At 40.3% G+C, this 13,133-nt stretch overlaps 1 protein-coding gene across 2 annotated transcripts in view; it reads right to left on the bottom strand.

Annotated features, from left to right (window-relative positions):
- The window catches only part of dnah6 (dynein, axonemal, heavy chain 6), a 178,159-nt gene that overhangs the window by 47,268 nt on the left and 117,758 nt on the right, over positions 1-13,133 (bottom strand). For both annotated transcript variants that reach the window (XM_062026800.1, XM_062026799.1), the window contains exons 62-66: positions 10,301-10,465; positions 10,139-10,206; positions 7,822-8,002; positions 7,540-7,719; positions 7,225-7,458 (exon numbers count right to left, since the gene is read on the bottom strand). In XM_062026800.1, the coding sequence (XP_061882784.1) occupies positions 7,225-7,458; positions 7,540-7,719; positions 7,822-8,002; positions 10,139-10,206; positions 10,301-10,465 (828 nt within the window). The remainder of the gene's footprint in view (positions 1-7,224; positions 7,459-7,539; positions 7,720-7,821; positions 8,003-10,138; positions 10,207-10,300; positions 10,466-13,133) is intronic.

Genomic DNA, 13,133 nt, shown 5'->3' with positions numbered 1-13,133 from the left:
GATATATTGTATGGATACATCCATACAATATGCTGTTTGTATGGAGGAAAAGCGAACTTGACGACAGGTTGTAGAGGACACCAAAGGCAGTGCCTTTAAGGCACGACGCCAATATTGTTGTCTGGGTGGAAATCGGGAGAAATTCTGGGGAATGGTTGCCACGGGAGATTTTCGGGAGGGGCACTGAAATTCGGGATTCTCCCGGGAAAATCGGGAGGGTTGGCAAGTATGGCTTTAGCCAGTGACAAAATGTCCATATTATCAGTAGTCAAATACTTAATATCTGTTGATGGAGCGTCTGTGTGTGCAGCTGTCAGAGGTAGATCGTCTATAAGGGGTGGGACATAATCTGAGTGTGCCACAACGCGTGCCTGTCGTCCACGCCTCCATTTGTGCGTCCGCTGTGGAGCAGGTATAGGAAATGCAGAAACTTGAGTCTGATGAGGTGGGCGAAGCTTGTATCTTGGGGGCGGAGCTTGCATATGGGAGACAGAGGCTGTCTAACTTTTTTAACAGTAGAAATGTCCATAAAGTCAGCAACAGTATATGGTTGATGGCATTTGGGAAAGGCTGACTAGTTGTTTTAGTCTCAGAGAAAATGTCCATATAGTCAGCAGCGGATGAAGTAATGTCACTGGGTGGAGGCTGACTGGGTCTCTTAGCACTTAAAATAAAGTCCATATAGTAAGCAGCGGCTGAATTAATGTCACTTGGTAGAGGCTGACTGGTGGCATTTGAAACGGCAAGAGGGTCTGAGTTGAGTGTGACACATGCACGTGCACATGTCCCACGCGAACGCGCTCCTGGGGCTGGCGGTGTGACGCCATCATGCTGCAACAAAGCTGAGCCTTGACTGCGCTGGATGATATTCTAAACCATGTAAACTGAAGAAAGTTGTGTGTTTATCATACAGTGCTCAGGAAAAGCGTGTGGGAATTGCCCGGAGGACAACTTCTGTGTGAATCGAGAACGGGACTGCATAGCGGTTCGGTCACCGGGCAAAACAAGGTCCAATGGCGTGATCTCCTTGATTCTCTCCCGGGTTAGCGCCAGTTCTCTGCATCCGTAATCTTGGACATTAGCGAGTTCAGGGCTTCCACACCCTCGGGAGAGATGTCTGTGTTCACCTCAAACTCCTTGTTGGAGCAATACCACGGCAAGAGCGGTCTGCCTTCATCTCCCCAAATATCCTCCGTCCTTCCTTTGCGAGAAACACACATGGCGGTTCACATCTGTCATGTTGAGGTTGCTCTGTAGTTACGGTCAGGTTCTCAAGATGTGAAAAGGAAAAGCGGGGGGCAGCATAAGGAGCTTGCAAGTAAGCAAGTGTATAATTAAAATAGGCAAAGTATTTAAAAAAGGGAACCGCGTCACTGAGAAATGTGCCCGGGATGTTCAATGCTTATTAAGCATAGCAAAAATAGACTAATACTACAGGGAATGTAGCATAAAGTTAATGAAGAACATAACAAGCAAAGCCAGAAATGTAACTGTTGCGTTAAGCGAACATTGGATCCGTTCTTACTGCATGGTGAGACTGGTGATTAGCCTTACAACAGGTGAGGAAGCTAATCATGATGAGAGACAAGTGTGAGCTTAAGGCCCCTAGCAACAGAATGTAAACAAAAGGAGCCAAGAAGCGCTAGGAACAAAACTAGACTTAAACAAAGGAAGAATACTACTAAACATAAACTGAGACATGACCCCGGAAACAGGTCATGACAGGATGATCTTAAATTGGCAGAAAAAAAAACCTGATCGGAACATTCCTAATTCTTCTAACCATCACTTTAAAGGAATACTGATAGAGCTGGACCAAACAAAGGTTGCCTCCAATTACCAAAAGTAATTACTGACGGCCCAAAGTCTCAAGATGCATTTACAAGGGGATTTAGACTCCAATTAACTTGAAACCAGTATCGGCTGTCTTTTTGCTGCAGTGATTGTTGTCATGCAGGGTTTTAAGCCTGTCAATAGAAATACAAGGAATTGTTGAGCACAATACAGATTGTTCCACTTATATTCATGTGCTTACTTTATGCAGTGATAGCTAGACTGGGGCTGCAACCTGGCTGGCTGGTATCCTGATTATGATTCTAATAGTGCCCTTCCCTTTTTAAATGTTTAACTAATCTGTCATTCAAACTCTTTCCTGTTCTTTTCATTTACCTGTCAGTACCGCTTTATGTTGAAAACCTTCTAGAAGATAATTCTTGATAATAATAATAATAATCCTTAACAATAATCCTTCCAACTCACAAGTGTACAGATCAAGATGCAGATAAGACAGCATGATTATTATACAGTTTAGGCCGGCCACTAAAAAAGGTTTTAGCACACAGAACAATTAAACAGACTGCTGACTTTCTTTTCTACATCGCTGTGAGAGGATTTCGCCATAAAAACATATATTCCCTTCTTTTTTTAATCATAATACATGGAAGGCCAATTTGATGTACAGTGATACCTTGCAACTCATTCTCTTCACTGTACTACAAGCACATTCAAATGCGTGTCTCAAAACACTGCAGACCTGAAAGACTTAAACAGCCATTTATTTAAGTATTGTAGCCAGGTGGGAAAAAAATAATTTTACAATGGAGTTCTGGGAGGACTCCACTAGGGGTCAGTGTGGCATCTGTGGTGTGTTTGCAACTTTGCAAAGGGTTAAGACTGCAAAGAAGCCATAGTTGGATGAAAATTAAGTTTATGTTTGAGTGAACTTGTAGCTTTGGGAGCTAAATATTCCTAATAAAAAAGTGTTATGCAGTATACCAAATGTTCTGTAGGGAAATGGTGGCGGTATTGGTTTCATATGTGTGGCTTTTGGATTTGAGGAATCATTTGGTTACTTTTTCACCAATCTTGCTAACAAAGCAGTTATTGTAACATTAGTGGCATAGGTTTGTTAGCTACAAAGGATACATATTCACTGAGTTGTACATGTACTGTATCTTTTTGTATTTGTAAATGGGTGCCATTTTTGTTGCAGAAACATGTGTGTACTTTTGTTGCTACTGCAAAGGTCATTCAGGAGATTTTGGACAAATCTAAACCTAAACCTTTCTTGTTTAATTTATAAAGGGTTCAACTACCCAAATTTACCTTTCAGAATAAAGAACCCCACAAGTAGTTGTGTGTCCTGTGCTTGATAATGATTTTGCCGGGCAAAACATTTGGGTACCAGGAGTGGGGTTATGATAATTTGGTAGTTTGGTTTAACTTAAATAGGGGCAGTATTTTAGAGAAAATAGATAAATAAAAGAACTGCAGTGGTGATTATCTTCGGCACTGCTGCTGGTAGAAGATCCATCTTGCTCAAGCCTTACGGAGGAAGCAGACAGACCAGTCTGGATTTGAGGACAACGCACCCTAGCTGCAGACATCAACGCTGAGCCACCATTGCAGCATTCACCCGCGGAAGCCATACGGAAGAAGCAGACAGACCAGTCTGTATTAGAGGACAATGCACCCTAGTTGCAGACATCAGTAACAAACTTCAAGACCCTACATCATGTCAGCAAGAGATAGTGACCATGGACAGAGTTCAGGAGAAGAGAGTGAGGTGGACCCTGTTACTGCACTACAGGCTAAATTAACTGAGGTAAATGACAAACATAATGACGCCATGGCACAGATTACTGCTCTGCCTCATACTGCAAATCGGTCCTATGTGTATTTGCCAAGAGAACGGCCTATTCAGCCATTTAGCAGCGATCCGGTCATTGATGGTCGTTCTGTTGATGAGTTTTTTGATGAAATTGACAGAACAATGCGTTCTAGGGGCCTCGGTGGGGAAGAACAGGTCGATTTTATTCTCTCGCTTCTCCGAGGGTTAGCGTCAGAAGTAGTCAGATTATGTACCGGTGGTATGACAGGAAGTGTTCAAGATTTTTGATTTTCTCTGAAAGGCCTACAAGGAAAAACGCAGTGTAGCTCAGCTCTTGCAGACTTTTTATAGTCTGCAACAGTTGGAAGGTGAAGGGTTTTTTGAATACTTTCACGTGCTTTCTCAGATACTTCGATTTGGCTCTGAAACAAAAGTCAAATGTTGTGTCCGATGCACAGATGGCAGTCAGGGATCAATTTGTGGAAAGGGTCAGAGATTTGTGTCTCAGAAGAGAACTTCTTAAGTTGGTTAGAGGGAAGCCAGACTGTACACTCTTTGATGTGCGTCAAGAATCTTTTGACTGGTCTGAGGAGGAAAAAACAAACAGCTCTAAAGTGGCTAGGAGCTAAAGCATAGCATGTGAGAAGGAAGACCAAACAAGTCAGCGCCACAGTAATACATCACAACACTCTTCTGCGACCCTTGACGACATTATCAAAGTGATCTCAGAGCAAGGTAAAGCTATTGGGGACATAGTCACGTAGTGAGAGATAGTTTTGCATTGAAAGAGAAGTTATACAAAAGTGTAAGGCCCAGAGTAAAGTTGGACTACACAGATGATGGGAAACCTATTTGTCTTAAATGCATGGGTGTAGGACACATTGCTCGGGAGTATAGAACGCAGAAGCAAGAACGTCAGTCTACCTCCGACAGCACACCGGCGTTAAACTAGTTCCCTCGGTTGTGGAGAGCCGACCAATCTGAGGTGTGACAAAAGTCTCGGAAAGTTTGACGAGAAAGATTTTTCGAAACAGCAGTTGGAATTTGTCCAGTTGTTGAGGTAGAAGGAGCTGTTGTTATATTAAAGACACTGTTAGATACTGGAAGTCAGGTTAGCACCATCTCTGAGTCGTTCTTCCGAGACCACTTATTAGGAGAGAGTGAAGACATGACTCCTACAGCCAAATGGCTCAAGCTTACAACAGCTAATTCTTTACTAATCCCTTACATAGGCTACCTGGAGCTGGATGTGCAGGTTATGGGACTGACAATACCAGGGTGTGGGTTTTTAGTTGCTAGGAGTCCTGTTCTAAGGTCATATGTGTCAGGAGGAAGAGAAGTACTTTCAGGTTGGCCAAATGTAGAAAAGAGTACACATGTCAAAGAGAGAGGTAAGAGAGAAGAACCAGAGTCACCCCAAGTCCTCATTGGCATGAATATCATAAAAAGGTGCAGGAAGTTGGCTATTGCCAGTTTTGACACCTCTTTGGAGGGTCAACTGAGTTCAGTGTGAAAAGAGGCTTTTCAGCAAATACAAATGGGTAAGGTTGAGGAACCTTTATCCACTGCAAGATTAGTGGGGGAAAATGCAATCCACGTACCAGCAGGTTCAGTTGCTACTGTGCATACAAATGGGTTAAGGGAAGCCATAGATGACTCTCCCTGGATGCTATTGGAACCAATAAACATGCCCTTACCTATTGGTCTAGTAGTGGACCCAATGCTGGTTGAAACTCACAAGTCTGTCTTCCCAGTTCAGGTGGTAAATTTTTCATCCGAGGATGTGTGGTTGAAACCCAAGACCAAGATAAGTATCATCAGTGTGGTTGAATGTATAGAAGAGGCAACAAAGGTTCATTTTAACCGCATCTCATCTGACCAGGAAGAGGTGTCAATTGAAAGAGGAGAGGAACGTTTACCAGTAGTTGAACTGAGGTCCCATCTGGAAAAGCTGAACATTGGCGGGTCACCAGATGCACTTTTGACTCAGTACTCACATGTTTTTGCAATCAAAGAAGAAGCCCTAGGCTTCACAGATAAAGTTAAGCATGAGATACACCTTGTTGACAATACACCAGTTACACAGCCTTACCGACGAATTCCACCTACGCAATACAAATAGGTCAGGGAGCATATAACCAAGCTCCTAAAAAAAGGGGTGACTGTGGAAAGCACAAGAACAATCTTCTATTGTTCTTGTGAGGAAATTAGACAATAGTTTCGGCTGTTGAATTCCAAGACAAGGTGAGATTAATTTCCTTTGCCCCGTATTAATGAATGTTTTGATGCACTTCATGTAGCAAGGTTCTTTTCAACAATAGATTTAGCCAGTGGTTACCACCAAGTGGCGGTACATGAGAGGTACAGACAAAGGACAGCTCTCACAACTCCTTTCAGGTTCTTTGAGTACACCAGATTGCCATTTGGGGTATGTAATGGGCCAGCAACATTTCAGAGGCTTATGCAAGCCACCATGAGCGATTTAGTTTTCCAGATTATGCTGATCTACCTTAATGATATTTTGGTCTATTCACAGACTTTTGAAGATCACCTGTTAGGACTGCAGCAGCTCTCTGAGACTGGGTTGAAGGTTAAGGTTAACATCAATAAAGCTTTCTATTCTACTCTAACCTAATTCTACATTATGGCAGGCTTTATCCAATATGTAAAATAATTGCAAACTGTTATTTGAGTGCAATAAGAACAGCCCGTGTGGTTAATGTGCATTTTAATTTTAATTATAATATTGTTCTTTGGGTGCAATAATATGTTTAATCATAAGTTTTAACATAAATCTCCTGTTAAAATGCAGCCAATAACGAAATTGTTTGTGTTTTCATTTATTTTGAAAAGTATCAAAAAGTATTGAAATACATAACGATATACATTTCGGTACCAAAATATTGGTGTCGGTACAACTGTAGGTGGGAAGTATGTGCAAACGTAACTATGTAGTCGCTTACGTGCCCAAACGTAAACTATGTAGTGACGTAGCAAGTACTGTCCCAATTCCTAGGGAAAATTACAAAACTCTACCCCTTTTTGCTTTATTTCAAGGGTGTAGTGGTAGTGGGTGAGGGCTAGTGTTAGTGAGTGAGGGGGTGGATTGGGATTGGGCATAATATTGTGGAGGACGAAAGGGCTGCAGAAAATAGTCAAATCCTTTGACTCTTATAAACACTGAGGAGAAAATTTGCTAATGCAATTACACACTCAGCTGAACTGAAAACAATGCTGGTGACCTGGAAGGTAGTTTTTTTTATTCTCATTTATAATATGTTTGTTTATAAAGTAAGCCTTTGTCAGAAGTGGTAGGCGTGCGTGTGTGTGCGTGTGTGTGTGTCTGTAATAGGGCGTTTGTGTCCATTTTGTGTTGAGCTGTTTAATAAAGCATAATGTTTAATAAACAAACCTTTGCATAAAGTGAGCAAATTGTCCAGTCCCACGTTGACTGTATTAAAAACTTAACAATGGTCTGTTTAAGGTAAAAAAAACTTATATCTGTCTGTTATTAATTGCATGAGTTGAATTCCAACAAAATGTGATTCATTATGATCAAATACTGGAATCGATTGGCAGCCCTAATTATAATCCAATTTAAATTCACTACTTACCTTTTCCATGACTGCAGTCGACCTGATGAAGTTCTGCCACTCAGGGTCTAAGATTTCACCACGCTGTTTCAAAATCTCCACACACAACATGAAGCTGTAGATAAGTTTGTGTTGCTCAAATAGGCCCCTGGAAACATTGATGTAAGAGTTGAGTAAGATCTGGTCCAACAGAATCTGGAGACGTTCTTCCAGGATGTCACTCTTTTCTGACATCTCGATGGTCGTGTTAAAGAGCTGCGTGAGGGTGAAACAAACATCACAATCTAAACATATTCCTGACAAAATACCAAATGTTCTTTTGATAAAAGCAATGACCTGTTTAAAATACTTAAGGGAAAACTGGTACATTGGATCAATCTCTGAGAGACTGGCAACAACAAAAAACAGGACTGAGCCTCGAGTGGCGACAGATCTGTAACCCTCTCTTGCATTGTTGATCATCAACTCAGTGGCCTCCGCCTCTTCCAGACGTTGTTTTATAGCTGCTGATGTCACCTGAGGAAGACAGAAAATATATAAATCATAAGCTGACACAAAGAAATGAAAATGTTTAAATGCAAAGTCGTCGACTCTGTATTTTCCAGAACAATACAGCACCTTTGACTGTTGAAGCGTAGTAACCAGCTCCTCATTGTCCAATATATTTCCTTCAGAGGTGAAGAGAAGCTTGAGGATGCGGTCTTCAATGTCCTTTAGCTGGATGCGGTCATTATTGATGCGCACGACCAGATCATTCCTCTGCTCCTCCAGATGTGGACTTTCCAGGCACACCACATCGCTATAACAAGAATAGAGGGGATTCATTTATTTAGTAATAGTGAAGTTGTCACCAGATACTCACTGTTAATTTTGTTGATGAATCCTTTCTTAATGTTTTGTCAATGACCGTTTTATCTGGCAAATATGTGAATATTACTGTCATTGATACTGGGCTCTAATCCCCCCTATGTCTTATTTTTTCTCCCTACCTACCCATGTTCGACTCTTTTGTCCCTCTACTGTATCTCAACACAACTGGTTTAGATTAACGGACACCAAACAGAGCTTGGGTTCTGTTAGAGGTTTCTTTTCTAGGGGGAGTTTTTCCTTGCCTTGACGGGGTTCAGTTGGTTTTCTGTAATTTATAAGGAGTGTGCTTTGAGACTTGTTCCATGTGTAAAGTGACTTCACATAACTTCTGTTGTAATTGGGTGCTGCAAAAATAAAATTCACTAGACTTGACCTTTTTTCCCTGATAAAGAACGAGACATTAACCAATCAAAACAAATGCATGCTGACAAAAACTATGATGAAATTAACTGAGTTTGATCAACAAATAAAATCAAAACGAAAATGTTAACAGAAAAAAAATCCAATAAATTCTAATGGAGATGCAAAGAATAATTGATTAATTTAAGTGATGTGGACTGTGGAGGGAACACCGAGTAATGACAGATGTCTCAAAGAAAAACAATGACAAAGTGGAACGCAAGCAATGAGCCTAAAGAAAACCTGGGAGAGGTTTTTGCGATCATTTGACCTAAAAAAAAAAATTGTCATTGACATTTCACAACAGCACTAAATCAATGATGCAGCACATTACCAAAACGTATCCTTTATATTTCGCAGCAAACAAGCAGAAACAAGGTAAAAGTCTATTTTGGTACCCAATGCCATCTTATATGTTTGACTTCCAGAACAAATGATTTATTCAAACACATATCACGACATGTTAGCATCTACAGTTTGTAGGTTAATGCATAGTTTGTCCAAAACAATCCAATACTACTCCTAAAATTAATACCTTTTAAAATGTGTATGTGTTTAATTGTTAAATACATTGTCGCTCAATTTATCATACAGTATTTTATCAGTCTTTTTGTTTAGTAAGGGTCAGTGTTTAATATCTATTACTTGGTTTAGGCCACACTGGTGTTTTTAATTGTTTTTTTTTTAAACATAACTAATATAATGATGCTCCCAAGGTAAAGGTGCAATTTCAATATTATGTGCATTCATAAGAAAAAAGAATAAAGGTCATTAGAACATTTCTTGTTTATCGCAACTGTGTTCACTTAAAAACGTATTGAGTCTAGAAAGTGTTTTATCCGATAACTTGCTTACCGGTAATCAAATAAATTATGCCATAGATTACTCACTTACTAAAATAATCGATAGTTGAAGTCTTAATTTTTAAATTGGTCTTGTAGATAGTAAGACACGTTAGGAATACTGTATATATAATATATAGGGTGTGGATAGTAAAGCAGTCGTCCAGAAACTTGAGTGTTCCTGGTACGAATCCATCTTCCGCTATCCTAGTCACTGTGTATGTGTCCTTCGGCAACACACTTCACCTACCTTGCTCCCAATACCACTCACTCTGATGTATACATGTGAATGAATGTTTGGTGGTGTTTACCAGCTGTGGGTACAAATGTATCTTACCACCATCAACACGTGAATGTGGAGTGATTTAATGATATATTCTCAGTGTCCCGCACGTTAAGTGACTGTAAAAAAAGCGCTATATAAATCTACTCCATTATTATTCAATCAAAACTATTTCAGCTGTGTGTGGGAGAGGGGGCGGTGTGAGTTGCAGGGAATATCTAATCACATAATTTTTGTAAAAAAAGCTGACTAAAACTAATCACTATGACAAAAATAAATGATAAATAATAAATGGGTTATACTTGTATAGCGCTTTTCTACCTTCAAGGTACTCAAAGCGCTTTGACAGTATTTCCACATTCACCCATTCACACACTGATGGCGGGAGCTGCCATGCAAGGCGCTAACCAGCAGCCATCAGGAGCAAGGGTGAAGTGTCTTGCCCAAGGACACAACGGGCCTGACTAGAATGGTAGAAGGTGGGGATACTGCAATACTGCATATTTAGCTGCAAGACTATAGTATTTATGTTGTGTGATACCCAAGCAGTTGGTCCTCCAAGCCGGACTTGGTCACAGTGAAGTTGATGATGGTAACTTTAATGCAAACCTGAATGGTAAAACAAATACACACACATTACGTATAAACAAATATGAAAAGAATGATTGCAGCTACATGAATGGATCTGGAGATGTGTCCCTACCTCTGGTAAGTAGTGTGGATTGGCCATCTTTGTTGTCATATAGAACCGGAAATTTTTGTCATAGTCAATATCTGAGTCTCCAAGTCGGATCAACGTTCTTCCACCTGCTACAAACGTCTGCTTTAGAAGGACAGGCTCCAGAGCAGGATCCAAGCTCTCTTTTAACTTGACATACAAGAAAAGGCAAAGTAGGCAATCATTTGTAGAAGTGTTCTCAATTTCAGCACGGGAAGTGTTACAGATACCAGCGAGTGCTGCAGTAAAATAGAATGCTGTGTAAACCTCCCTAACTGACACATTACAGCCATGCTGCATGATGGGTAAACATCCTGAAGGTTTTAGCCTAATGAATAGTACTGCTTGAATAACTCTTACAATAGGTGAAGATTTGAGGACCCTGGTCGAACCCAGATGGTGCAGGGCTGGACTGTGTAGGATGACCACTGTTGCGCATATGCCATTTTTGCTGGACAATACAGTGGTACCTCTGCTTACGAGTGTCCCATCTTGTGATTTCTTTGGAGATACGAGCAATCTCTTGGCTTATGTTTTGCTTGAAGCAAAAATCTGTTTCAGAACCCAGTTGTATATACTTTTTTGTTTTGCCAAGGATGGGTAGGAAGAAAGTGAGTGTGAAGGACAGTGCTGAAAACTAGAAGTGGATGATATTCTTAGAATTAAAATCCATAAATCATCAGAAAATTTACAATATGTGTAGCTAGCTAACTTGGTGAAGTAGTTAGAGCGTAGCAGTGCTAGTCTGCACCATTTTGAAGTAGAATGAGTTGATAACGCCAGCCAAGGATGTGAAAAATTATGTTTAAAGGGCGGACATCTATTCATGAAAATATAGCGAAACTGCTCATGGTGAGTTTGACGGGGAAGCAGCTGGAAGGTGATAGCGTCTACTCTCCAAGGTAAATACTGTACATTATTATTACATTACTTCTTAAAACGACTGTACAGTGATACCTCAATTTACGAGTATAATTTGAGACAAGAGCTGTCTCCGTCTTATAGTTATTCTTTAAAATGCAAGCATAAATTGAGTTCCAAGCATTATTATTTGTTACAGGGTTGTGCCATTCGAGCAATAGAGTTAATATATTGTTACACATTGTTGTTTTTGCTTCGTCTACACAATAAATATATTGTAACGTCTGTGTAGTTATAACAAAAACGACAAGGTGATCGATGATCTATTGCTTTATTGTGCAAGATTGGCTACTGCCACACCACAACAACAACTACAAACAAGTATCTAGCATTAATGGGTCACTGTCGGCCGTAACCACGCCAAAATAAAATGTCTCTCTCAGCTTCACATCAGTCACTTCTCTCCCAGCCGCTCAGGCTCTCTCTCTCCACTCCCGCGACTCTCTCTCCTAAAGTCCCTGTCACACTCAGGGTCACAAAAACAGTCGGATAACCTAACACGAACACCACACATAACAGCATGTCTCCAAACATTACAACAAAAAAAAAGTTAGTGTGCAGGAAACAAATCAAATTTAAAAAAACATTAAAAAGGTGTTCTACCTGTTCTTGATATGGTGCTATACGGGCCTAAACGCCGGGCATTTATCCATAAATAGATTGAGAAGCTGCAGAAGCGGTTTGTCATATTCCAGTTTGTTCTGTCAGGTCCTGACTCAGTAAACTGGAGGGTCGAGCATTCGGTTGAAAGACCAATTCATTGTTTATTGTGTTTTCCCGGAAGTGACTTCTTGGTCACTCAAAAATGTCCCTTTGTTGCCAGATGCAAGGACAGAAGCACGCAACAGCTCTATGAAAACAAGTCGCTTGTAATTAGGAGATAAAATACAGACTTGGCAACAGCTTAAATAACATTAGTATGCTCCCAATGTCAATCAATCAATCAATCAATGTTTATTTATATAGCCCTAAATCACAAGTGTCTCAAAGGGCTGCACAAGCCACAACGACATCCTCGGTTCAGAGCCCACATTAGGGCAAGGAAAAACTCACAATCCAGTGGGATGTCAATATGAATGACTATGAGAAACCTTGGAGAAGACCGCAGATGTGGGTGACCCCCCCCCCCCCCCAGGGGAGACCGGATGCAATGGACGTCGAGTGGGTCTAGCATAATATTGTGAAAGTCCAGTCCATAGTGGATCTAACATAATAGTAAATGCTGTTCAATGTTATTACATTATTGGATAAAGTTACTGTCGTTGCTTGTAGCCCATTCTATCTTATTGATTTGAAAATAATATATTTTATCTGAATGTTGTATTTTCTTTTGAAAAAGACATGTCCCAGTACATGATATGACATGTACTGGGACATGTCAAATATGACAAATAAAGCTCCTTGAATCCTTGAATGTGTTAATATTGTGGTGTTTTGAGAGGACCAAATGTGGATTGAGTGGATTTCAAATAATTTCAATGGACAGGCTGCTTTGAGGTCGAGAGTTCTGAGTTACGAGCATTGTCGTGGACTGTCTGGTGCTCATAAGTTAACTTACCACTGTACTTGTTTGTACTACATGTAGTATTGATGATAATATGTAGTATCTTAAGGTTTGTTTTTCTTTTAAAAATACTCTTAAGGTTGGTTTTCTTATAAAAATACATCAGTTTCCCATACATTTTAATGTTGTTTTTATTGCTGAGAATAAACACATTATAACAATCCTAAATGGCACCTTGACTCTGCTTTCTAACAAACCTCTGATAAGCACCAGGGGCATCATATAACAACCTTGCTTACGAACAACAACCTTTGCAAAGATGAGATGTATTAAGACTGAACTTGATTTAGAAATGTGAGTCCCCTTACGCCGACTTCCTGGCTGACGTACAGG

This window comes from Entelurus aequoreus, linkage group LG18 (genome assembly GCF_033978785.1).
Source record: "Entelurus aequoreus isolate RoL-2023_Sb linkage group LG18, RoL_Eaeq_v1.1, whole genome shotgun sequence".
NCBI classification, from domain to species: Eukaryota; Metazoa; Chordata; class Actinopteri; order Syngnathiformes; family Syngnathidae; genus Entelurus; species Entelurus aequoreus.
This window is presented reverse-complemented; position numbering and strand designations above follow the sequence as displayed.